At 44.4% G+C, this 27,307-nt stretch overlaps 1 protein-coding gene and 1 pseudogene across 2 annotated transcripts; one reads left to right on the forward strand and one right to left on the reverse strand.

The window, feature by feature from the left end:
* Positions 1-1,537: 1,537 nt before the first annotated feature.
* LOC129135296 (protein SSX2) lies at positions 1,538-11,858 on the reverse strand. 2 transcript variants are annotated; one of them, XM_009439109.5, is made up of 9 exons: positions 11,749-11,825; positions 10,318-10,406; positions 9,761-9,875; positions 9,129-9,224; positions 7,229-7,278; positions 5,090-5,225; positions 3,503-3,580; positions 2,631-2,735; positions 1,538-2,167 (listed from the first exon to the last, which is right to left on the reverse strand). In XM_009439109.5, exons 2-8 carry the CDS (start codon positions 10,384-10,386, stop codon positions 2,635-2,637), a joined length of 645 nt encoding a protein of 214 aa, XP_009437384.2. In that variant the 5' UTR covers positions 10,387-10,406; positions 11,749-11,825; the 3' UTR covers positions 1,538-2,167; positions 2,631-2,634. The 2 variants fall into 2 exon arrangements, with proteins under 2 accessions (XP_009437384.2, XP_016803154.1); XM_016947665.4 differs by lacking the exon at positions 3,503-3,580 and having other exon boundaries at positions 11,749-11,858.
* LOC100610344 (ornithine aminotransferase, mitochondrial-like) lies at positions 11,720-27,176 on the forward strand (annotated as a pseudogene).
* The last annotated feature ends 131 nt before the right edge of the window (positions 27,177-27,307 follow it).

Below are 27,307 nucleotides of genomic sequence, written 5' to 3' on the forward strand. Positions count from 1 at the left end.
CCCTCTGGTGGCTGTGACAGCCCACATGTGGCTTTGTCTCCCCCGCTTCTTTGCCTGCCCCTCTTCTGCCCACCCTTCGTATCTCTGTCTCCACTGTCCCTGCTGTGACCACAACTGCCTCTCCCTCCCTGCACTCTCTCTCTCCTAGGGCTCCTTGTCTTCGGTAAATGAACCCACAGCCTTTACATTTTGATTGGGGACAGAGCCCGGGGCTTGTTCAATTCCCCTTCCCTCCACCACACACACCTGTCCTCCTTAAAGTTTCTGAAGTCAGTGAGCTCCAAACTCAGCCCCTCCTGCACCTGCCAGCTGTAGGACCTCTGACAAGACACCTACCATCTCTCTGGGACTCCGTCTCTCATCTATTATATTGGCATAATGATGATAGTGTCCTCCTTCGAAGGCTGGGGAGAACCAGAAGGCCAAGGTGATGGGCCATGCACGGTCAAAACTGCTCCAATCCTGCCTCCACCTGGGGCTGGTGTTTCAAGTCCATTGTGTGTGAATGGAGCTTTGATGTCTTCATTCACACACAGTGGTTTGTTCTAAAATAGACTCCCCTCTGCCCTGCCCTTCCCCACAACTGTTTCCCCTCCACACTGTGCAATGGTACATGTGACAAAGAACTGTCCCATTCCCAAATCATTGTCCCCACCCCAGCCCCCAGGCCCCTGGTTGGTGAGACCCTTGATGGGCAGTCTCATGCTTCTGTCCAGGGGACTTTCGCACCGACTGCTCCCCTGCACGGAGACTAAATGGACTCTTCTATTCCCTGGCCATCACAGGGTCTACAATGCACGCATCTTCCTCATTCCTTCATGTTCCCCAGATGACGATTTCATCTGTGTCTCCTCCCACATACTCCCAAATGGACCGTCCCAGACCTTGAACCCGAAAATCATTCAGAGAGCAAAGGCCAAGATGCCCAAACACCTGCTGAAGAATCCTGCTCCAGGACTGAAGTGTATAGTCTCTATCAAAATAAAAACTGGAGGCCAGGCATGGTGGCTCACTCCTGTAATCCTAGTACTTTAGGAGGCCAAGGTGGGAGGATCGCTTTGGCCCAGGACTTTGAGACCAGCCTGGGTAACAGAGCGAGACTTTCTTGACAAAACCTAAAAAAATTAGTGGATCATGATGGTGCATGCCTGTAGTCACAGCTTCTCTGGAGGCTGAGGACGGAGGATTGCTTGAGCCCAGGAGTTCAAGGCTGCACTGAGCTATGATCATGCCACTGCACTCTAGCCTGGACAGAGCAAGACCACCATCTCTAGAAGAAACAAACAAACAAATAAAACCCAACAACTGGAAACATCCTCCTCTAGAACGGGGGTCAGGAACTCCTGTCTGCCTTGTTCCCTGACGTCGCTCCAGCACCTAGAACAGCGCTCAGCACGAGGACGCACTCATTAGTGTTTTGTTGAATAAATGACTCCTTTGACACAGCAATTCCACTTCTAAGAATCTTTCCTAAAGAAATATGCACACACGTGCACAGAGCTGTGTGCACAATAATGGCACGAGCAAACAACTGGGGAACGTTTGCAAAGGTTTATTAACTGTCAGTGACTGCTACAGGGGAATCGGATGAGGGGAGTACATGCTGACCAGGAAACAGAGTGAGGGGAGCTTGACCAGGACGCATGGCAATGGGAAAAGCAGATGGGAGATGCTTATACTGGTACTTGGTGTGTGTGTGTGTGTGTGTGTGTGTGTGTGTGGTGTGGTGTGTGTGTGTGGTGTGGTTTGTGTGTGTGTGTGTGTAAATGCAGAGGAAAAAATCTGAAATTAAACACTCAGAACTGCCCTCAGTAGTCACATCTGGGGAGAGAGGAGGGTAATGCTGTTCCATGCAGAGGTAACCGACAATACTTGTTTTCTAAGGTAGGTGCATGGATACACAAACCAAAATATGCATTAAGTATGTCTTGCTCATCAATGAAAATGTTAATATCTGACAGAATGACACAGTGTAAGAAAATACAACGTAAACGCTAACATCGTACTCTTGGCACACTAAGAAAAATGACGCTTAACTTTTCACCGTTGTGAACACTTGCTTTCACTTGCTATGCACCTGATGACGAGGGGTCCGCAGCCATGCCCATGTTCGTGAAAGGTCACCACGTTCTGCTTCTCATCATGGGCATGTGTCGTATCCCTGAGGCTGAGGCAAGAAGAGAGAAGGAAATAAGTGGCAGTGAGTTCCCACCACGTGGCAACTCAATCTCAACTCCTCCTGACCTGCAGACCCTGCACACTCCGATTCTGCCCTATCTCAGGACCTGCACACACCTTCCACGGTTCCTCGAAGTGAACCATCTGTTCATGCCACAGTGACTTCCTCACCTGGGTTATCAATTCCTAGGCTAGAGAAAGGTGTGGCCCGCATATCAGGGCTTACCTGGGGTTTGGGACCCCACAGCATCCTGGGTAGGGAGGATCCCTGGATATATACAGGGCAGGGAGTAGAAAGAGCATGGGAAATCTCATCGTTCAGCCTCAATGCTGTACAGTAGAAAATTATAAGAAGGGAATGATTTGGGGAGCAAGTGACAGATGGGATACCAGTATCATAACAGAATAGCACATCTGCAGGGATGTGGGGGATGAGTGGAAGGTTCTCTTACGGAGTTACTCGTCATCTTCCTCAGGGTCGCTGATCTCTTCATAAATCACCAGCTGCTTTCTCTCACGCAGTCTGTGGGTCCAGGCATGTTCCCGCCTTTTGGGTCCTATGATGGAGAATAGTTGGAAAGTGAGGGTTGGGTAGGTTGGAGAGTGTTAGGCTCTGTTTACTCAAAAAAAGGAGATGCCTGCTTCCTCCCAAGTGCCCATGGGCCTTCTTCATCCAGTTTTTCACATTCTCTGGCTTAGAGAGGCTGAGACCTTAGATCCACACCAACATAGGCCAAATGCCAATTAAAGTTTTAGCTTCTGGCTCCTTCCCTTCTCAGGCTTAGATTCCCAACCTCTTCACTTACGGGAACATTCCCCCATACCTCCTTTCATCCAGCACGTATTTGTTAAGGCCACACAGGCGTACCTTGTTTTGTTGCACCTCATGTTCATACTGCTTCGCAGATGCTGCAATTTTTTTTTTTAATTCTCACCAATTTTACACTTTTCCATTATTATTATATCTGCTATAGTGATCTGTGATCGGTGAGCTTTGATATTATTACTGCAATTGTTTTTATTGTTTTTTAGTGTTTTAAAATAATTTTTGTTCTTTATTTTGTGGGTACGCAGTAGGTGTATATTCTTATGGGGTACATGAGATGCTTTGATACAGGCATGCAATGCATGATAATCACATCATGGAAAATAGGGTATCCATCCTCAAGCATTTATCCTTGTGTTACAAACAATCCATTTACACTTTTAGTTTTTTTTAATGTACAATTAAGTTATTATTGACTATAATCACCCTGTTCTGTGTAATTGTTTGGGGGGTGGGTACCAGGAACTGCACCCATAGAATATGACAAACTGAATCGACCAATGTTGTGTGTGTTCTGACTGCTCCACCGATGAGCTGTTCCGCGTCTCTCTTCCTTTTCTTGGGCCTCCCTATTTCCTGAGACACAGCAATACTGAAATGAGGATTATTAACAACCTTACAATGGCCGCTAAGTGTTCAAATGAAAGGAAGAGTCACATGTCTCTCACTCTAAATCACAAGCTAGAAATGGCTAAGCTTAGTGAGGAAGCATGCTGAAAGCCAAGACAGGCTGAAAGCTAGGCCTCTTGCACCAAACAGCCAAGCTGTGAATGCAAAGGAAAAGTTCTTGAAGGAAATAATAATACTAATACTCCAGTGAACACACGATAAGAAAGCAAAACTGCCTTACTGCTCAAATAGAGAAAGTCTGAGTGGTCAGGATAGAAGACGAAACCAGCCACAACATTCCCTTAAGCCAAAGTCTAATTCAGAGCAAGACCAGAACTCTCTTCAAGTCCATGAATGCTGAGAGAGGTGAAGAAGCTGCAGGAGAAACATGTGAAGCTAGCAGAGGTTGGTTCATGAGGTTTAAGGAATGAAGCCGTTTCCATAACATAAAAGTGCAAGGTGAAGCAGCAAACCCTGATGGAGAAGCTGCAGCAAGTTATCCAGAAGATCTAGCTAAGATCACTGTTGAAGGTGGCTACACGAAACAACAGATTTTCAGTGTAGATAAAATAGCCTTCTATTGGAAGGAGATGCCTTCTAGAACTTTCATAGCTAGAGACGATTCACTTCAACTTTGAAAGAAGTTCTAAAGTGGCTAAATGCTATCGAATAGCATCACATACTACAGAGAAATCCTTCATGAAACGGAGAGCTAATCGATGTGGCAAATTTCACTGTTGTGTTCTTTTAAGAAACTGCCACAGCCACTCCACCCTTCAGCAACCACCACCTTGATCAGCCAGCAGCCATCAACACCGAGGCAAGACCCTCCACCAGCAAAAAGAGTGTGACTCACTGAAGGCTCAGAAGATTGTTAGCATTTTTAACAAAGAATTATTTTTAAATTAAGGTATATACATTTTTAGACACAACGCTATCGCACACTTAGTAGACTACACTATAGTATAAACATAATGTTTTTATGCGCTGCCAAACCAAAAAACAACGTGTGTGACTCACTTTATTGCAGTGGTCTGGAACTGAACCTGCAGTATCTCTGAAGTACACCTGTATTGGGTAACAGGCATGGCATTGAGCTGAGTCTTAATCAGGTAATGATCCCAGGTAATCACAGATAGAATTGCTTGAGCACCTTTCATGTCATCAGGCCTTCTAGATTAAATTTAATGTCTCCAAACAATTTATGAACTATGATTCCTTATTTCCATCTTACGGACTAGGAATCTGGAGCTGAGAAAATCTGAAAGACTTGCCCCAAGTCACATGGTTTTTTCTATGGGTGACAAATCAAGTCTGTCTCTGGAAGTCATGTCTAACATCTCATCTGGAGCTGGGTGAGCTCCTCAGCCCAGTCTGGACCCAGGGTTATCTGGGATCCATGCCACACACCCAGTCCATATACCTGAACATCGCCAGGGAAGCCAGAGGGATTGTTCCTGAATTGCTTCCTCTTACCAGATCTCTCGTGAATCTTCTCAGAGGTAGTTGGTTTTCCCGGGGGGCACAGCTGTTTCCCATCATTTTGTGGGCCAGATGCTTCTGGCACTTCCTCCGAATCATTTCCTTCCTCTGCTGGCTTCTTGGGCATGATCTTTATAATGTGAAGATCACAGATAAATAGTATCAGTGACATATCTATAGTGCTTTTGAGCTTACAAAGGGTCTTCACATGCATTAGCTTATTCAATGTTCTCAACAACACTGGGAGAGTTACACAGGCCTAAATTAGGAGAAACCTGGGAGGGGAGGTTAGAAGGGAAAGGAATGGCCTAAGTGAATATGGTTTCCATGGATAGAATGCTTATCTTCCCACTCTTTTAGGACTGACATTCTTGCAAACAGCAAAAATCTCCATGTAATTGAGAGTGTGATATACAGATGATTTGGAGAAGAGTAGCATTCTAAGAATTCACAAGGTCTACAAAGGGAAGAGGTTCTGTAAAATACAAGGGATCCCATATAAGCTTGTAGACAGCTGCTGGGAGAGTAAATGTAAAAACATAGGGAGGCGACAAAACACTGCTGGGAAAGATGGTGTGGGGAGATGAATACAGGGAAGGGAGAGGGAAAGAAATGGTTTGCCGAAATTAATCTAGGCAGCAAACAAAGCAGTACCAGATATGACATACTACCCTACCGAGGCACCAACATTGAATGTGGAATTCAGTGAGGTGGTACCCATACCAATTCTGGTTGCATTGGGATGTGTCACTGACCAACAATCTTAAGCTACTTTTTTTTTCTTTCTTTCTTTCTTTCTTTTTTTTTTTTTTTTTTTTTTTTTGAGACGGAGTCTCACTGTGTCGCCAGACTGGGGTGCCGTGGCATGATATCGGCTCAAGGCAACATCCGACTCCCGCGTTTAAGCGATTCTCCTTCCTTAGCCTCCAGAGTATCTGGGACTACAGGCAGGCACTACCACGCCCCGCTAAGTTTTGTATTTTTAGTAGAGACACGGTTTCACCATGTTGGGTAGGATGGTCTCGATCTCTTGACCTCGTGATCTGCCCGCCTCAGCCTCCCAAAGCACTGGGATTACAGTCGTGAGCCACCGCGCCCGGCTCTTAAGCTACTTTTAATTCAGCTTCCTCCCTTATGAAATAGTGAACCATACATGTCAAATAGCCTACAGTAAAGCCCTCTCTGAGCTTGTAAACACTGTTTAAATGTAGTAATAATAACAATTAATACCTTTCACAATCCTTCTTTGAATTCAGTCTCCACACTGGCAACCCAACTCCCAGATCCCTTTACCCTCCAAACCAGAGTTGAATCTGCACTTGTGGGATCACTCATTCAGGGGCCTCCGAGGGATCCCCTGGGCTAGGACTGGGCCTTCCCAGATGCCCCAGGTGCAGACAAGGCACTCAAGGAGCTCACAGTAGGGAGGGGCCGACAATCAAAGCGATTCCTAAGCCATGCAAGTGGCCCCAGCAACACAGCAGAGACCAGATGGTCCTTCCTGTTGAGAGAGTGGGTGTCTCAATGGAAGCACCAGCAGGCCCTATGGGGTGAAGCCCTAGTGAGCAACATCTGAACTTCATAAACAAATGCAAATGTGAATGAGCTTTAAATGGCTTGGAGCTCTGGATTAGACTACCACTGCCACTGCGCCCCAGGAAAATTCTTTAACATCTCTGTACCACGATAGCCTCATTTTATTATTATGTTGCTGATAACTATGATCTAAAACATGAACTATAATTCTTTACTTCCATTTCATGGACCAGGAATCTGGAGCTCAGAGAACTTAGAAGATTTGTGTCAAGTCACATGGCTTTCATATGGATGAAAACTGAAGTGTGTGACTCATTATTATTTGGAGATAATAGAAACAATGTCTTCTTAAGGATTAAATAAATTAATCCATGTGAACTGCTTGAAATAGTATCTGGCATCACTATGAAAACAAAAGAAGTATTAACAATCGCAACTGTTGGTACTATCAAGCCGTCGGTGCTACATCAGGTGTTGTGATAGACATGGGGAGAAGAAGGCAGTGAGGGCATTTTTGATATTCTCCCACTCTTACCAGTGTTCGCATCCGTGGAGGGACAAAGGTTCTCTGGTCCTTTAGATCTGAGAGACACTCACCTTCGGGGAGATTCCCTGGAGCCTGCCGAAAGTCATCTGAGGACGTTCAACTGAAAGAGAATACATCAGAATTTTTCTTTGTTGGTAAAGGTTTCCAAACTCTAGAGAGACTTCTGTCGCATCAGGGTATTCTGCAGCAGAGGGTTATGAGTCCACTCATTGTTGGGGAGTTATTTCAGATTTGCTTCTGAATTATGTTTAGTCATGGTTGGTGCATTTATCTGTGGCTTCAATTCAGAATTTTCCATCTCATGGTTTATCACATGGGGACTACACCCCATCACAGTGTCATCTTATTCCATTACATATCTTTTACTTTTTCCCAAATAATTAAATTGATTGGTTGGGAACCTGAACTGTATCCACTCAAGATGTGCAACAACTGAAAATCATTGTACACTTCAAATGGGTGAATCTTATGGTATGTGAATTAAGCTGTTAAATGTGTGATGAACCATGGATGATTTGGTCCAGTGGCTCTGAAATATTTTCAGTATAAAGACACTCCTTTACTGTCAAAACTTGGCAGATACTCAAGCACTGGCTTTTCAGGTCTCTTATAGTGATTGCGGGAGATTGTAGACTCTGGCCTGTTTAGTTGGCGAGTAATAGGTCTATTGGAGACGGTTTGGACATTCTGACCTTGTCTTATAATTATGTTGTCAGAGTAGAAGAGCAAGTAAACACATATGTCCCCTTTATATTCCTGAAATGTACAAAGCTCTCTACCCAAGAACCTGTCTTTTTTTCACCCTATGTTATCTCTGCTCTCTGACAAGTGGGAAAGCTCTCTGTGTGTTGGATAAGGGATCACTCCTTCAAACTCTCTTCCAAGCTCATCACGGAGAATCAGGGTTCTTTGGGAATGAGAAGACTATTTGGTTTTGATAAAATACAGAGAAACAGCGATCTTTATTACATAATGTGTTCATCACCCTCACTCCTAAGATACCTATCCAATACCTACATGCTGTTAATGAAACAAACTCTGGAAGTTTTTGGCGGATCTACAGTTTTAACACTTTCTTTCTTTCTTTTTTTCACTTGTAGCATTTTTTTAGCAGTCCTTTGATTCATTAACGGTGCTTAGGAAGAACAACATCTCGTTTAAAAAAGAAATATTTCAAACACACAGAAAAGTATGGGGAATAATATTGAGTCCAGTCGGATCTCAACATTACCCCACAGCTATGTTAGGTCTGATTTATTTATTCAGAATATTAGAAAAACTGCAAATAGGCCGGGCGTGGTAGCTCACAGTTGTAATCCCAGCACTTTGGAAGGCTGAGGCGGGTGGATCACCTGAGGTCAGGAAGTTTGAGACCAGCCTGGCCAACATGGTGAAACCCCGTCTCTACCATAAATTAAAAAATGAGCTGGGTGTGGGGGCACGTGCCTGTAACCCCAGCTACTCGGGAGGCTGAGGCAGGAGAATCACTTGAACCCAGGAGGTGAAAGTTGGAGTGAGCTGAGATTGCCTTATTGCACTCTACCCTGGCCGAGAAGAGTGAAACTCCATCTCAAAAACAAAAACAAACAAAACACACTATCAACAAGTCACAGCTGAAGCTGTCTGTGCCGCACTCAGCAATGCCTGCCCGCCCTCCCTCCCTCCTCCACTTACAGCCAGTCACCTTAATTTGATGGCTTTTTATTCACATTCATGTTTGTATACATTTACCATTTACTTATTATCCATAAAATATATATTCTTCTTTTGCATGTTTTAAAATTTTATATGAACGGCCTCTGTAGTTAACTTTCTGCATGCAATTTTTTTTTTTTCACTCAGCCCTGATGTGTATGAGGGAACAAATGCCTGAGGATCTTTCTCAGGTAGCTGAGCTGAAAAGCAACTGGGCTTGGGGAGACCCTTTCCAGCCCCTTCCCATCTACTCACCCTGATTCCCACGGTTAGGGTCATTATCAAAATCATTCCCCTGGAAGTCTTCGGCCCGTTTATTACACATGAAAGGTGGGAGGGTGGCCTTGAAACCTAGAAAGAAGCAAAATGTTTATTCCTTAAGAGACAAGCTTGGGCCTGGTATGGTGGCTCATGTCTGTAGTACCAACACTTTGGGAGGCTAAGGCTGGAGAATTGCTTGAGGCCAGGAATTCAAGGCTGCAGTAAGCTATGATTGCACTACTGCCCTCTAGCCTAGGTGACAGACTGAGACTGACTCAAAAAAAAAAAAAAAAAAAGGAAGAGACAAGCCGAGAGAAGGTAGGGTGGGTGTGTGTGGGGTGGGGGTAGGGGGGTTGCCGGGATGCCACAGAGACAGTTGGGCTCATCAGAACAGAAGCCTAAGGGAGAGAAACGTGCAGGATCCAGGTATAAGCTCCACTGTGGCCAGTCCCTGCCCTCAGCCCTGACAGGATACAGAAGAGCAGAACACCCAGAAGCTGCCTTGCGATTTTTCCCTGCACAAAAGGAAAATGTGAGGTACTTTCTGCAGCCTAAGAAGTAGCCAAAGCAGGAAAAGGGATGCTCATGTGTCCCCAGACTTGTCTGTTCCTAGAACTTTCTGTTACCTAGTTTAGTCATAGCCTCATACTTTCTCTTCATATACACATAGAAGATTTTCTCTGAGGCTTTCATCTTTTCCCACTCTTCCTTAGAGAAGTATTTGGCAATATCATCGAAGGCCTACAAAAAAAAAAAAAAAAAAGGAATTATGGCAGGGACTCAGCTAGGCATGTCTGCCATTCAGCTGGAGCCGCTTCCTGTGTGCTAGATCTGGGAACTGGGGATGATAATCCTTCCTGGTTGATGCCATGGCTAACTGACAGAACACGAGGGACCTTCCCTAGCTTCACCCCTGCCACACAGTAGGGCTTTAATGCTGCTGGCTGGCTCTCTTCCCACCTTCCAGAATGGACTGAGAGTCACCAGATGTAGTGCAAGGTCACAGACTTGTCTCCAGGGATGCTAGGTGATGACAGAGCGAGGGTGGGAGGCTCCCAAGGGTCCAGATCTCCCCCGAGACCCTGCTCCTTGTCTCCAGTATCTCTGTCCTCCCCTCCTCAGAAACCGGGTCACCCCACACTGTCCCCTGGGCCACTACTCTGCTCCCTCCAGGTCACCTCACCTTTTGGATCTTCTCTGGTATTTGAGCACCAACCGTGGGTCTCCTTGCAAAAGCGTCGTCTCCGTTCATGGCACCGGGAGCAGTCTGACCTGCAAGAGAAATAGCCTGAGTCTTTCCAGCCACAGCAGCTTTGATCCTGTGGAGGGAGAAATCAGTGAAGGCCGGCCACCCTCAGTCACCTGGAATCAGCTGCTGCATTTCTCCATCTGGGGCTTATCCGTCCCTGAGTAAGGATATGGGGAGAAATCAGATGAAAACAGGGAACCAGGGGTCTCTGGGAGAAGTATTGATAGGGAATGACAGGTTTCCTATGGGCAAAGCAGCCTTGAGTCTTTGGGAGGGGGTTGGCTAATGTTGTTAGTAGTTTCCCTGGAGCTAGGCTTACCCTGAAAGATGTACGGACCCTTGTTGGGGAGGCAGGGACATGACTGTGTAATTTTATTCAGTGGGGGCATGCTGACACCCCCACTCAATAAATAAAGGAAGGGAAGTTAGTCCCAGAGATAACATGGTCTCTTTGGCGATGGATCTGATCAGGCAGAGGGATGGGGGGTTCTGTTCTATTGAAGAGAAATGAGCATCGCTAATATGAACGTGTTCAGAGGCTATTACTCGGTGATTTGTAAATTATTAGAAGGAAGAGAGCTAGAATTTCTGAGACTACAAGAGCCCGCCATCACTTAGAGAGAATGTGGGGCATTTCAAGATGCAGCAATCAGCCAGGCACCGTGGCTCACGCCTGTAATCCCAGCACTTTGGGAGGCCGAGGCGTGCAGGTCGCTTGAGCCCAGGAGGTCGAGACCCGGCTGGGAAACACAGCAAAACCCCCGTCTACAAAATACACAAAAAGTTAGCTGGGGTTGGTGGAGCAGGCCTGTACCATCCCAGCACTTTGGAAGGCCAAGGTGGGCGGATCGCCTTAGCCCAGGAGCTTGAGACCAGGCTCGCAAACGTAGCAAAACCATCTCTACTAAAAAAAACAAACAAAATTTAGCAGAAGCGGGGTGGTGCGCGCCTGTAGCCCCAAGGCCTAGGCGAGAGGCTCACTTGAGCCCAGGAGGAAAGATTTGAGTGAGCTTTTTTGGTTTTTGTTTTTTCAGACAGGGTCTCGCTCTGTTGCCCAGTCGGGAGTGCACTGGCGTGATCATGGCTCACTGCAACCTCCGCCTCTTAGGTTCAGGCGATCCACCAGCTGTGGCTTCCAAAAGTGCAGGGATTACAAGTGTAAGCCACCGCACCCGGCCCAAATTTCTTAAGTTGCTACAGAGTTCCTAGGAAAAATCCCGTACCTGAAAAAGTTAGAAACTGACAGGAAAGATTTGAGATGGCGGCCTGCCTCATATACACTCCTTATTAAAACTAGATAGCAAATGCACCGCGGAGGAGGGGAGGGGTAGGAAGAATGGAAAAAGAAAATCAGCCTATGCTTACTCTGATTTTGGAAGAATCCAAAGAGAAAATCAGACCGTGCGTACTCTGAGTATGGAAGAATCGAAAGAGAGAGAAAGTCAGAGCATGCGTACTCTGAACTTAAAGTAGCCAATCCCAGGGGATGCTTTAGGCGGGAAAATTAGAGTCTCCACCCCCACTTTGAGAAGGTTTCGTCCCTGGAGCCGGGACTGATAGAAGCCACATCCGCTTTGCTTGTTCCGCCTACTGTTCTGACTTCTAATTGGCCAGATGGAGTTCACTAACTGCCCTGATTGGTCCATCATCCTTGGGCAGCGACATTGCAGAATAATGTCTCCTCCTCCAGCCACACCTTGTCGCCACTGCGAAAAAGTGGGTGGTCCTCAGGCGCCGTCAGATTTTGAACTCTCTGAAGACCGTTCCTGGATCTTGGGTTAAAAATCTGGATTCTAGTCTGAACTGTGGGAAGAAAAGAATAGTCAATCTGTGATTTTTCTACTTGAAAGACACGATGTTTTCCAAACTAGCACATTTGCGGAGGTTTGCTATACTTAGTCGTGGCTTTCATTCTTCAGTGGCTTCTATATCTGTTGCCACTGAAAAAACAGTCCAAGGCCCCGCAACCTCTGCTTACATTTTTGAAAGGGAATCTAAGTATGGTGCGCACAATTACCATCCTTTACCTGTAGCCCTGAAGAGAGGAAAATGTATTTACTTATGGGATGTGATTGTGGTATTGGTTACATCTGCCTTGGCCAATCCTCCAGCCTCCGTCTTGGGACTACAGGCGCAAACCACCCTACCCCCACTAATATTTTTTATTTTTTGATTTTTTAATAGAGAAGGTTTCGCTGTGTTGGCCAGGCTGGTCTTGACGTCGTGGGCTCAAGCGATCCTCCCACCTCGGCCTCGGGACTACAGGCATTCACCACCCAGCCCACGCTTTTTTTTTTTTTTTTTTTTTAAGTAGAAACCAGGTTTTGCTATGTTGGCCGGGCTGGTCTCATCGTCCTGGGCTCAAGGGATCCTTCCGCCATGGCCCCGAGACTACAGGCATGCACCACCCTGCCCACGCTTTTTTTTTTTTTTTTTTTTAGTAGAAACCGTGTTTCCCTATGTTGGCCAGGCCGGCATCAAGCTCCTGGACTCAAGGGATCCTCCCATCTCAGGACTACAGCCATGCACCACCCTGCCCAAGCTATTTTTTGTTTTGTTTTGTTTCGTTTTAGTGGAAACCGGGTTTCGATATGTTGCCCAGGCTGGCCTCAACCTCTCAGGCTCAGATGATGCTTCCACCTCGGCCTCAGAACTATAGGCGTGTGCCATTCTACCCTGCTTATTTATTTATTTATTTATTTATTTATTTATTTATTTATTTTTTAGGAGAGGCAGGCTTTCGCTTTGTTGGCCAGGCTGGTATCAAACTCCTGGGCTCAAGCAATGCTCCCACCTTGGCCTCAAAACTACAGGAGTGAGCCACCCCGCCCACGCTATTTTTTTGTTGTTCTTGTTGTTAGCAGAAATGGGGTTTCGCTATGTTGGCCAGGCTGGCCTCGACCTCCTAGGCTCAAGCAATCCTCCCGCCTCGGCCTCGGGACTACAGGCTCACACCACCCCGCCCCCACTAATATTTTTAATTTTTCTATTAGAGACAGTTTCGCTATGTTGTCCAGGCTGGGCTCTACCTCTGGGACTCAAGTGATTCTCCCGCCTCGGCCTTGGGACTACAGGCATGCACCACCCTGCCTTTTGCTATGTTTCCCAGGTTGGTCTTGACCTCCTGGGCTCACTCAATGATTTGAACCCGGGAAGTGGAGGTTGCATTGAGCTGAGATCACACCACTGCACTCCAGCTTGGGCGACAGAGCAAGACTGAAAAAAAAAGAAACAAAGAAAGAAAGAAAGAAAGAGCGAGAGAGAGACCAGCTGAATCTCCGTAAGAACAGTGAGCTTTGTGGTATTTTTACTTGCCCTCGTCCCATCTCATGCTCCCAGCTTGGTTCTGTTCATTGCTGATGAAATACAGATAGGATTGGCCAGAACTGGTAGATGGCTGGCTGTTGATCATGAAAATGTCAGACCTGATATAGTCCTCCTTGGAAAGGCCCTTTCTGGGGGTTGATACTCTGTGTCTGCAGTGCTGTGGGACGATGGCATAATGCTGACCATTAAGCCAGGGGAACATGGGTCCACATATGGTGGCAATCCACTAGGCTGCTGAGTGACCATCGCAGCCCTTGAGGTTTTAGAACAAGAAAATCTTGCTGAAAATGCAGGAAAAAAAATGGGTATTATCGTGAGAAGTGAACCCATGAAGCTACCTTTTGATGTTGTAACTGCCATAAGAGGAACAGAATTATTATTATTGCTATTATTTTGAGTCAGAGGTTCATTCTGGTTGCCCAGGTTGGAGTGCAATGGCGCGATCTTGGCTCACTGCAACCTCTGCCTGCTGGGTTCTAGCGATTCTCCTGCCTCAGCCTCCTGAGTAGCTGGGATTACAGGCACGCGCCACTATGCCCGGCTAATTTTTGTATTTTTGGTAGAGACGGGGTTTCGCCATGTTGGCCAGGCTGGTCTCGAACTCCTGACCTCAGGCGATCCACCCGCCTCAGCCTCCCAAAGTGTTGGGATTACAGGCGTGAGCCACTGTGCCCGGGAGGAAAATAATTATTAAATGCTATTGTTATTAAAGAAACCATAGACTGTAATGCTTGGGAGGTGTGTCTATGACTTTGAGATTATGGACTTCTGGCCAAGCCCACCCATGGTGACATCATCAGGTTTCACCTCTGCTGGTGATCAAGGAGGATGAGATTCGAGAGTCCAGTGAAATCATTAACAAGACCATCTTGTCGTTCTGAGGGTAGCAGCTGTTTTCAGTGGTCCCTGGGAGCCGGCTGGAGACAGGTGGTCCTGTAAAAGCTCTGCTCTAAATGTAGGCACATTCCACTCCCAGGTGCCGTCAAAATCTTTTTGTGTATATATGTTTTTTTCAGTTGATACACAATGGAACAATGTTCATGAACCTGACATTTGCTTTGTAGTGTTAAGAGAATGTAATGGCATCTATATTCAGTGAAAGTGTTTTGATGTGCACGTGTACTTTATAAGGTGAAATGCATCTGTATATACAGGCAGCCTTTAAATCACATCCTTCAGTATACTTTATATATGCTTTTATAATCTCCTTGCTGGTATAAAGGTTTTGTATTTGAAAAAGTATCTCTAGCGTATTACATAAAAGGCTGCACCTTATAAAGTCAAATCATTGTTTTCATTGAATTTTAGGAAGGATCAATGGTTAAGCATATAAAAAATACTAGTTCTTTTGTTTTCTTTTGTTTTTTGTTTTTGTTTTTGTTTTGAGACGGAGTCTCGCTCTGTCGCCCAGGCTGGAGTGCAGTGGCTCGATCTCCGCTCACTGCAAGCTCCGCCTCCTGGGTTCACGCCATTCTCCTGCCTCAGCCTCCCGAGTGGCTGGGACTACAGGTGCCCACCAAAACGCCTGGCTAATTTTTTGTATTCTTAGTAGAGACGGGGTTTCATCGTGTTAGCCAGGATGGTCTCGATCTCCTGACCTCGTGATCCGCCCGCCTCGACCTCCCAAAGTGTTGGGATTACAGGTGTGAGCCACTGAGCCCGGCCTATAAATTACTAATATTAAGTAAACTTTATGTTGACCAACACCAGGATATATTCTATGGATGTCATTATTTTGAATTAAGAATTAGTGTTTAACATCCCTAAATTGTTTTGAGTGCTTGATTATAATTTGTAAAAAAAAAGTTTATTTTTTATATTTCTTTACATTTTAAACAAAGCTTATATTTCAGAAAAAAAAAAAAGAGAGAGAGACAGAACATGGCCGGGTGCAGTGGTTCACGCTTGTAATCCCAGCACTTTGGGAGGCCGAGGTGGGCAGATCACTTGAGGTCAGGAGTTTGAGACCAGCCTGGCCAACATGGAGAAACCCCGTCTCTACTAAAAGTACAAAAATTAGCCAGGCATGGTGGCACCCGCCTGTAGTCCCAGCTACATGGGAGGCTGAGACAGAATAGCTCGAACCCGGGAGGCAGAGGTTGCAGTGAGCTCGAGAGTGTGCCACTGCACTACAGCCTAGGAGGCAGAGTGAGAATCCCTCTTGAAAAAAAAAAAATGTACAGTACATTTTCATCACCGCAATGCTATCCCTTGTGCTACTCATTTTTAGTAATACTCTCCTCCCATCCGCCATCCCTAATCCCTGGCAACCACAAATCTGTTTTTCGTTTCCACAATTTTGTCTTTTCTACAATGCTGTACAAGTGAAATCTTACAGTATACAACGTTTTACGGGCTTATTTCACTCGGCGTAATTCCATGGAGATTCCTCCAAGATATTGATATTTGTGTATCAGTAGTTCATTGTTGTTGTTGTTGTTGTTGTTGTTGTTGAGACAGAGTCTCACTCTGTCACCCAGGCTAGAGTGCAGTGTCTCGGCTCACTGCAACTGTCTGCCTCCCGGGTTCAAGCAATTTTCCAGCCTCAGCCTCCCGAGTAGCTCTGACTACAGGTGCGCGCCACCACACCCGGGTAATTTTTGTATTAGTAGTAAAGATGGGGTTTCAACATACTGGCAAGGCTGGTCTTGAACTCCTGACGTCATCATCCACCCGCCTCGACCTCCCAAAGTGCTGTGATAACAGGGTGAGCCACTGTGCCCTGACGATAGTTCATTTTTATTGCTGAGTAGCATTCCAGGGGATGGATGTACCACAGTTTGACCATTCACTTATTTTAGGACATATTGATTATTTCCAGCTATTGGCTATTACAAGTAAAGCTGCTATGAACAATTATGTACAAGTTTCTGGATGGGCATACATTTTAATTTCTCTGAAGTGTAATTGTTGAATTGTATGGTCACTGCATTGTTTAGTTTTATAAGAAACTACCAAACTGCTTTCCAGAGTGGCTGTAAGATTTTACCTTCCCAGCAGCACTTAATGAGGTGTCCAGTTTCTCTGCATCCTTGTCACCATTTGGTGTTGTCACTATGTCTTTTATTTTAGCTATTGTAATAAGTGTGTAGTGATACCTCATCGTGGTGTTATTCTGCATCTAGTGAAGCAAATGAGTGTTGAACATCTTTTCATGTGCTTATTTGCTTATTTCCTCTTCAGTGAAATGTATGTTCATATCTTTTCATGATTTTCTAATTGGATTATTTGTTTGTATTTTTTACCATTGAGGTTTTTATTATTATTTTTTTCTTGAGACAGAGTCTTGCTCTGTTACCCAGGCTGGAGTGCGGTGGCATGATCTTGGCTCGCTCCGACCTCCACCTCCGAGGTTCAAGTGATTCTCGTGCCTCAGCCTCCAGAGTAGCTGGGATTACAGGCATGCATCATCATGCTTGTCTAATTTTTGTATTTTTAGTAGAGATGGGTTTTTTGCCATGTTGCCCAGGCTGGTCTTGAACTCCTGGCCTCAAGGGATCTGCCCTCCGTCCACCTCGACCTTTCAAAGTGCTGGGATTACAAGCGTGAGCCACCACGCTCAGCCTACTGTTGAGTTTTGAGAGTACTATACGTATCCATTATATATTCTGGATGTGAGTCCTTTCTTGGATATGTGGTTTGCAAACATTTTCTTTCAGATCGTACCCTATTTTTTCATCCTTTTAACAAGATTTCTTGCAGAGCAAAAGTTTTAAATTGGATAAAATCTAATTTATTTTTTTCCTTATGTATTATGCTTTTTGAACCATTCACTATGCCCTAGATCTCAGACGTTTCTCCTATATTTTCTTGTAAAACTTTGTTTTTAGTTTTGTTTGTTTGTTTGTTTGTTTGTTTGTTTTTTGAGATGCAGTCTCGCTCTGTTGCCCAGGATGGAGGGCAGTGGCACGATCTCGGCTCACTGCAAGCTCCACCTCCCGGGTTCACCCCATTCTCCTGCCTCAGCCTCCCGAGTAGGTGGGACTACAGGCGCCTGCCACCACGCCCAGCTAACTTGTTTGTATTTTTAGTAGAGACAGGGTTTCACTGTGTTAGCCAGGATGGTCTCGATCTCCTGACCTCGTGATCCGCCCACCTCGGCCTCCCAAAGTGCTGGGATTACAGGCGTGAGCCACCGTGCCCGGCCTTTTTTAGTTTTATATTTTAGATTTAAATCTATGATCCACTTGACTTACTTTTTTGTATAAAGGTATGAAGACTAGGGCTTATTATTATCATTTTTTTTTTGGCCTATGGCTCTGCAACTGCCCCAGCACCATTTGTTAAGCAGATGATCTTTCCCTATTTTTGTCTCTTGGTAAAAAATCAGTGTGGGCTATTTCTAGGTTTTCTATTTTGTTACAGCGATCTATGTGTCTATTTTTCTCCCAATGGTATATAGTCTTGATTCCTGTAGCTATATAAGAAGTATTGAAATATGGTAGAGCAATTCCTCCCACCTTATTCTTCTTTTTCAAAAATTGTCTTAGCTATATAAATATTTTTTGAGATGGAGTCTCACTTTTGTCGCCCAAGCTGGAGGGCAGTGGGGTGATCTCGGCTCACCGCAACTTCTGTCTACTGTGTTCAAGCGGTTCTCCTGTCTCAGCTTCCCGAGTAGCTGGGATTTCAGGTGCACGCCACCACACCCGGCTAATTTTTGTATTTTTAGTAGAGACAGGGTTTCGCCATGTTGGCCAGGCTGGTCTCAAACTCCTTACCTCAAGCGATCTGCCCCTCTCAGCCTCCCAAAGTGCTGGGAATACAGGCGTGAGACACGGGGCCCAGTGTTGTCTTAGCTGTTGACAATTTGTTACAGCAGCAATCAAAAATGAATACACATAGAAATAGATTAATTAGTGAAACAAAATAAAAAGTCAAGAAACAGACTAATTTATATACAAACTTCAGCATGCATTTCCAAACAGTGGGCAAAAGATGGGGTGTATAATAAAGGATTGTATAATAAAGGATTGTTGTCTATCCATTTGGAAAAATAAACATTAAATCCTTACTTTCAACCACATAAAATAATAAATTCTAAAAATTCAGAGACTTAAATGTGAAAACGTGAAGTCATAAAGAGCTAGATGAAATTTTAGGAAAATATTACAGTGTAAGACATCTTGAGTTGGCATAGGCACTTCCTGATATTACACCAAGGCTATAAACAATGAATCTGACATATTTAAAGACGTAAAAAGTAAAGTATCATCTAAGTCAAAAGACACCATAAAAAAACTGTTTAAAAAGGCAAATTTTAGGCCAGGCACAGTGGCTCATGCCTGTAATCTCAGTACTTTGGGAGGCCAAGGCGGGCAGATCACGAGGTCAGCAGATCAAGACCATCCTGGCTACCACGGTGAAACCCTGTCTCTACTAAAAGTACAAAAAATTAGCCAGGTGTGGTGGTGGGTGCCTGTAGTCCCAGCTACTCGGGAGGCTGAGGCAGGAGAATGGTATGAACCCGGCAGGAGAATGGCGTGAACCTGGGAGGCGGAGCTTGCAGTGAGCCGAGATTGCACCACTGCACTCCATCCTGGGCAATAGAGTGAGACTCCGTCTCAAAAAAAAAAAAAAAAAAAAAAAAAAGGCAAATTTTGGGGAAAATGAAGCATCCCCAATAAATTAACAGTAACCATCTCTAATATGTAACAGAGCTTTTCCATATCAATAAGAGAAACTGGAACAACCAAATGAAAAAATGTGTTCAGGCATGGCACTACTTTATCGTATAGCAGAAAAGAATTACAGAATAGAAATTACGAAAGGAAAATAGTAAAGGAAATGGAGAAGAGATCCAAGAACTTTCAACGTTCATCCAATAGAAGATCCAGAGGTAGAGAATAGAAAGACTGGGACGGGCGCGGTGGCTCACGCCTGTTATTCCAACACTTTGGGAGGCCAAGGCAGGCAGATTACCTGAGGTCAGGAGTTCGAGACCAGCCTGTCCAACATGGTGAAACCCTGTCTCTACTACAAATACAAAAATTAGCCCAGTGTGGTGGTGGGCGCCTGAAATCCCAGCTACTTGGGAGGCTGAGGCAGGGGAATCACTTGAACCCGGGAAACAGATGTTGCAGTGAGCTGAGGTCCTGCCACAGCACTCCAACCTCGGTGTCAGAGCAAAATTCCATCTCAAAAATGAAAAAAAAAAAAAAGACTGGAGAGAAGGCACTACTTGAAGAAATAATGTTCTAGAATTTTCCCAGTTGAACAAAGACATGAATCTTCAACCTGAAAAGAGCCACCTAGTTCTGAGCCTGATTAACACACATGTGCACACACACCTGCGCACGCAGGAGCGCGCACACACACACACACACACCCCCTCGGGGTAAAATTTCTAGGATAAAGATAAAATCCTGAAAGGTCCCAGAGAGAAAAAGAGAAGAGAGAATGCAATGGAGAGGTTTTTCAAGGAGCTGATTTAAAATAACTTTGGGCCAGGCGCAGTGGCTCATGCCTGTAGTCCCAGCACTTTGGGGGCCAAGACCGGATGCTCGCTTGAGCTCAGGAGTTTGAGACCAGCCTGGCCAACAAGGCGAAACCCACTTCTACAAAAAATACAAGTAACCAGGTGTGGTGCCACATGCCTGTAGTCCCAGCTACTTGGGAGGCTGAGGCAGGAGAATTGCTTGAGTCCGGGAGGTGGAGATTGCAGTGAGCCGAGATTGTGCCATTGCATTCCAGCCTGGGTGACAGAGCCAGGCACTGTCTCAAAAAAACAAAACAAGAACAAACAATAAAAAAGTTGAACCTAGATATCTATATACAGCCAGAATAATCCAGAATGAGGGGAAAAATATTTCAGAAAATTCATGACGCATATACCCTTCAGAAATAATTATTGGTATCCAGTCCTGTGAGAAGGGAAAACTAAATTTAGGAGGAAGGAGGTGATTTCAGTAAGCAATGGCGAGCAGAAAAATAGTAAAATTTATTGAAAAGTGTAAGCTTTAGATTGAAAAATTTTAAAATTACAGTCTTGAACTAAAATTCCCAGTATTATAAACTTGGAAGACGGGAGCAGGGACAGGAAAGAAAAGATAAGTTTTTTTGGTGTTCAAGGAAGGGATACAGATGCTAATGAATGATAGAATGCGGTGGTGCACGCCTGTAACCTGAGCTATTCAGGAGGCTGGGGCAGGAGAATCACTTGAACCTGGGAGGTGGAGGTTGCATTGAGGTGAGATCACACCATTGCACTCCAGCCTGGGAAACAAGAGTGAAACTCTGGAAAAAGAAAAAAAAAAAAAGGCCAGGCACAGTGGCTCAAGCCTGTAATCCCAGCACTTTGGGAGGCCGAGACAGGTGGATCCCTTGAGTTCAGGAGTTCGAGACCAGTCTGGCCAACAAGGTGAAACTCCATCTCTACTAAAAATTCAAAAATTAGCCTGGCACAGTGTCACATGCCTGTGGTTCCAGCTACTCAAGAGGCTGAGGCAGGAGAATTGCTTGGACTCGGGAGGCAGAGGTTCAGTGAGCCAAGATCGTGCCACTGTGCTCCAACCTGGGCGACAGAGGAAGACTCTGTCTCAAATAAATAAATAAATAAATAAATAAATAAATAAATAAATAAGTAAATAGAAAACCTATTGGATAGATTGGATATGAAAACATTAACTGCTCAAATAAATAATTCAGCGGAATAGATTGGATGTTAAAACCGATATAGTTGAAAAAGCAATTACTGAGCTGAGGAAATGCGTCTAAAGAATTCATAAAAGTAATCAGTAATGGATAGAGAAGAAGTAAATGAAAGAAAAGTTAATTAATAGAGAGGATAGAAGAATAAATGTCAAAACACATCTAATAGTAGCCTTATAAGAAGAGAATACAGTTATTAAAAAGGAGAGTGTACTTAAATAAGTAATCAATGAGAATTCCTCAGATTTAAAAAAATGACTTAAGGTTTAAAGGTATTATAGTACACACATACACACAGGAAAAGTGAAATGTAAAATTGTGAAAGACAGAGATAAAAATATTTTAAAAACAATCAGAGAGAAATAGCAGGTTACTTACGGAGGAAAAATAAACTGACACCGGATCTCTCAAATACCACACTGGAGGCAAGGATACAATGGTGTAATAACTCCAAGCTGTTGAAAAAAATGATTTTTTTTTGAGACAGAGTCTCGCTTTCTCACCCAGGCTGGAGTGCAGTGGCATGATCTCAGCTCACTGCAACCTCTGCCTCCTGGGTTCAAGCAAATCTCCTGCCTCAGCCTCCTGAGTAGCTGGGGCTACAGGCGCACACCACCACACTCGGCTAATTTTTGTACTTTTAGTAGAGATGGGGTCTTGCCATGTTGGCCAAGCTGGTCTGGAACTCCTGACCTCAGGTTATCTGCCTGCCTCGGCCTCCCAAAGTGCTGGGATTACAGGCGTAAGCCACTGCACCCGACGAAAGAAAGGAATTTTTATACCGGGTGGAGTAAAGACAATGTCAGCCACATGACTTCAGGAGATTGAAGACACAGGGAAATGTTAAAGCAAACAAGTATTTACTGCACTTATTAGAGACTGTAAGGAAGGGCCAGCTGCAGTGGCTCGTGCCTGTAATCCCAGCATTTTGGGAGCCTGAGGCAAGAGGATTGATTGAGCCCGGGAGTTCAAGACCAGCCTGGGCAACATGGCAAAACGCCGTCTCTACAAAAAATTCAAAAATTAGACGGGCATATCAAGTTCCTGGGTCTGTAGAGAATTAAAAAAAAAAAGATATATATATATATATATATATATATATATATATATATATATATGTGTGGCTGGATTTGGTGGTGCGTACCTGTAGTCCCAGCTATTCGGGAGGCTGGGGCAGGAAGATTGCTTGGGCCCTGGAGTTTGAGGCTGCAGTGAGCTAGGATTGGGTCACTGCACTCCAGCCTGAGTTACAGAGTGAGACTTTGTCTCTGAAAAAAAAAAAAAAAAAGATCGTAAGGACGATTTTACTCAGAGGGGGGACTCCTGTGATAGGTACAGGGACCACCGTAATGGGGTCTTGCGGTGGGAGAGTGATATTGGGATCGACTTCAACTCCACAAGGACAAGTGGGGATTTGTAGTCAAGGAGTAGGGTCGGGGGGTCAGAAGATGGGAAATTACTTGGAGGAAACCTCAGGTGCAGGGGAATTCTGGCTAAACTGACTTGACAGGATTTTTGCTGAAACAGGCTAAATGGGCAGAGTCCCTGGATGAAGGACAGAGCCTGAGGTTGGGACCTAGTCAGAAACAGGACTCAGAGGAGCCCGATTCAAGTTTGGTCAAAGGAGAGTGTCTCTGTCTGAAAGCAAAAGCAAGAAAGCCAACAGCAGTAAAATGAATGGGTCACAAAGGAGAATTTTTGTGCATTGCTAAACAGGACTCTGCTTTAAACATTGTGAAAGTTGATTATGTGAAGTGAGTCACTCTTAGTTGTTTTTTTTGTTTGTTTTGTTTTGTTTTTTGTTTTTTTGAGATGAAGTCTCTCTGTGTCACCCAGGCTGGAGTGCCATGCGTGATCTCGGCTCACTGAAACCTCAGCTTCCTGGGTTGAAGCGATTCTCCCGCCTCAGCCTCCCGAGTAGCTGGGACTACAGCCACGTGCCACCACACCCGACTAATTTTGTATTTTTACCGGAGACAGGGTTTTGCCATGTTGACCAGGCTGGTCTCAAACTCCTGACCTCAAGCCATCTGTCCGCCTTGGCCTCCCAAAGTGCTGTGATTACAGGCGTGCTCCACCGCAACCCACCTGAATTGACTCATTCTTGACATACACAACTATGTCAGAGTTGTGTGGCCAGGGGAAAAAGCACTCAGGGCACATTGCACCTGCTCTAAGAATTGAATTTTCCACAAGGCTGGTGGCTGAAATGGCCTGCTGCCACCCTAAGAGCACTTTTACCTAGTAACTGCTGAAACAACCTGCAATGACTCTAAGGCTTGTTTTACCTATTGTCCACACTCACCAATCAGAGCTTCCAGCTCCTGAAAGCTTCTCTGGTGCCAATGGACTTGCTTTAAAAACTATAGGTAACATTTCTGTTTCTAATAAAACTCTCAACTTTCTCTTTCTTCTTTGGACATACCAAAGACCAGCCAGTTTGGGTGTATGCCTCAGATCACAATTCTGTGATTCTCAGGTAAAATGTTTAGAGATTCATGGCCTGGCGTGGTGGCTCACCCTGTAATCCCAGCCCTGTGGGAGGCTGAGGCCGGTGGGTCGCTTGAGCCCAGGGGTTCGTGACCTGCCTGGACAACGTGGTGAAACCCTGTCACCACAAAAAAATACAAAAATTAGCTGGATGTGGTGGTGCATGCCTGTAATCCCAGCTATTCCAGAGGCTGAGTCGGGGAGGCAGAGGTTGCAGTGAGCCGAGATTGTGCCACTGCACTCCGGGGTGGGCGACAGAGTGAGACCCGGTCTCAAAACAAAAAACAAAAACAAAAACATAATGTAACATCCTTAATATTGTAGTTAAAAAAAGAGACTCGTCTCCATAGGTTTTGACTTTGATATTTGTGGTGTCAGAAGTGGGGTCCGAAGCTGACTCACCTTGGAGATATCAATGACCTCTGGAACTATGGTGTGAGGTCTGCGCACTTGGTCCCCTTGAGCTTTTGCTTTTCTGGTTGCCTCTTTCCCCCCTGGTGAGTCTTTCTTGGATCAAACTGCCATTTGCTGAGGAGTTGAGTTCAGTTTTATTTGGGAATTTGTTAGGAAGGGTCTTTCTCTCTCTCCTGGTTATGAAACCTCCTCTTTTCTTTTCCTTTCTTTTCTTGTCTTGTCTTTTTTATCTTGTCTTTCTCTTTTCTTCTTTTTTTGAGACAGTGTTTCGCTCTGTCGCCCAGGCTGCAGTGCAGTGGTGTGATCTGGGCTCAGTGCAACCTTCACCTCCCAGGCTCAAGTGATTCTCGTGCATCGTCCTCCCGAGTAACTGGGATTACAGGTGTGCGCCACTACGCCTGGATAATTTTTGTGTTTTTTAGTAGACATGTGGTTTCACCCTGTTAGCCAGGCTGGTCTTGAAGTCCTGAGCTCAAGTGATCTGCCCGCCTCGGCCTCCCAAAGTGCTGGGATTACAGGCATGAGCCACTACACCCAGCCAGAGACGGCCTGTTTAAGAGGGATTTTCTCCCTCCTGGTTATGAGGCCTGGTTACAGAGATTTTTCTGTTAGGGAAGGCTTCTCATGCTTCCTGGTAAGTTTGTACTTTATTTTCTGAATCGTTTGCATGCTTAGAGTTTAATTTGGCTTTTGTGTATTAGGCATTAAACCGAATCACCTAGATTAATTTATTTACACACAGGCTCTCAAAGTTCAAAGGCATGCCAACATAGTTCTCTCTTTCTGGGACGCCAGCTGGTAATATGTGCCAACATTATGGGGATCATTCACGCAGTCTGTTTTCCTCAAACTGAACTAAAATAATACAGTCCAAATGGGACTCCTATCTCAGTTGGTATCTTGAGGCTCCAGAACACATTCAAGACTCAAAGGCTGCCTCACTGCAAGATACTGTCTAAAGCTAGCTGAGATTTTCTTCTCCAAAGCCTTCCCCTCTCCTTTGTTTACCTCTTCCTCTTTATCCTTCTTTAAGCAAAACTCTTTTTCCAAAACTCCTCAGCTACTCTGGCATACTGACTATTAAAATAAAGACAGTTGAAAGACATCAGATACAAATAAAATAAAATCACTGACCTTTGTAGTGTTTCTTAAAAGCAAAAGATGAAATTCCCATGTAAAAGATCTCCTTCCTATACTAAAAGGGAAGACAACACTCTTATCTTCAAGGATGAGGAATTGAGACCAAGAGAACACTATACAAAGCTTATTGGAATACCACTTATCTTTTGGGCCTTCTCACATAATTCAGTCACATTTTTACAGTTAACAATTCTTTGTCTAATTCAACATGTTGGTAACTGACTCAAACTGCTTTACCCAAAATTTGGGTCACCACCTTCATAAGATTACCTATTGAGGAGAAAAATCTTAAATAAAGTTTAGCCTTCTTCCATTTTGTCAGAAATATAATTTAGATCCAACGTCTTTTATAAATTGGTGAGTTTGTATGTTTTACTGTCCCATAATCAAAATTCTAAAATGAAAGTTATCTTTGTTTATGTACGTATCTGTGTTTGGGCGTATTCATACGTATGTACATGTGTTATGTTAAATGTGTCTACATGGTAAAATCTGGAATCGTTGGCAAACAATTATTTAAAGAATCCTATTCAGATTGGCTTAACTAGGTACTCATATAAATATACAGTAATTAACTAAAACGCATTTAGTTCATGCAACTTAATTAAGTAGTTGAAAAATAAGCTGGTTTTAAAATTGTTGGTAAAATAAAATGAGAAATGTTTTCAAAATTGTGACCACACATTTTTGGCTGGGTTTACTGGTTCTATATTTGTCTCTGTTGGATGTTTTAAGGTTATGAAACATAAACCTAACCTAAAAACAGAATGGTCTTTTATGTGCAATTCTTTGATAAGTAAGACTAATTTAATATTGTGGGTGTAATAAAACAGCTGTATTTTCTGAGTTATTGGCAAAATACTCATATATTTAAGGTTTTTGCTCAGGTGGATACCTGACATTTACAGGCTATAAAAATGTTTTAATAGGAAAATAACTCCAAATGACTAGCTTTATTTATTTATTTATTTATTTATTTATTTATTTATTTAGAGCAGAGTCTCCCTCTGTCGCCCAGGCTGGAGTGCAGTGGTGCTATCTCGGCTCGCTGCAGCCTCTGCCTCCCAGGTTCAAGAGATTGTCCTGTCTCAGCCTCCCAAGTAGCTGGGACTCTAGGCGTGCGCCCCCATGCCTGGATAATTTTTGTATTTTTAGTAGAGATGGGGTTTCACCTTGTTGGCCAGGCTGGTCTTGAACTCCTGACCTCAAGTGATCTGCCCTTCTTGGCCTCCCTAAGTGCTGGCATTACAGGCGTGAGCCACCGACCCCGGCCGACTGGCTTTGTTTAATATGTCAGTTTTCATAAGTAATCTAGGTATAATAGTTAAAATGAACAAATGAGGTAACTGTGAGATACATGTTTATAAGTGAACTTTTCATGTAATTTGAAATGTTTTTTTCTCTTGCTCTTACCATATGGAGATGAAATATTAAAGTTGTGTTATGTTAGATTAAGTAATAGGTACTCACTAAATGCCAGGATCATGTCCAACTAAGAAAACAATGGATCCACCTGCCTAGGCCTTCCAAAATGCTGGGATTACAGGCGTGAGCCACCATGCCCAGTGAGGAAAAGAAGTATTAAACGCTATTGTTACTAAAGAAACCAAAGATCGTGATGCTTGGAAGGTGATTCTAAGACTCGAGATAATGGACTTCTGGCCAAGCCAACCCATGGTGACATCATCAGGTTTGCGCCTCCACTGGTGATCAAGGAGGATGAGATTCGAGAGTCCAGTGAAATCATTAACAAGACCATCTTGTCTTTCTGAGGGTAGCAGCTGTTTTCAGTGGTCCCTGGGAGCCGGCTGGAGACAGGTGGTCCTGTAAAAGCTCTGCTCTAAATGTAGGCACATTCCACTCCCATGTGTCTTGAAAGCCTTTGTGTGGAATATCCATTTTT

Source organism: Pan troglodytes, chromosome X (assembly GCF_028858775.2).
Source record: "Pan troglodytes isolate AG18354 chromosome X, NHGRI_mPanTro3-v2.0_pri, whole genome shotgun sequence".
Classification (NCBI taxonomy): Eukaryota; Metazoa; Chordata; class Mammalia; order Primates; family Hominidae; genus Pan; species Pan troglodytes.

Coding starts and splice junctions, on each gene's coding strand:
- LOC129135296 (XM_009439109.5), bottom strand. CDS start 10,386: ATGAACGGAGACGACGCTTTTGCAAGGAGACCCACGGTTGGTGCTCAA. Junction 9,225..9,760: donor TGAGGCTATGACTAAACTAG/GTAACAGAAAGT, acceptor GCTTCTTTCTAG/GTTTCAAGGCCACCCTCCCA. Junction 7,279..9,128: donor CCCTAACCGTGGGAATCAGG/GTGAGTAGATGG, acceptor ATTCTCTTTCAG/TTGAACGTCCTCAGATGACT.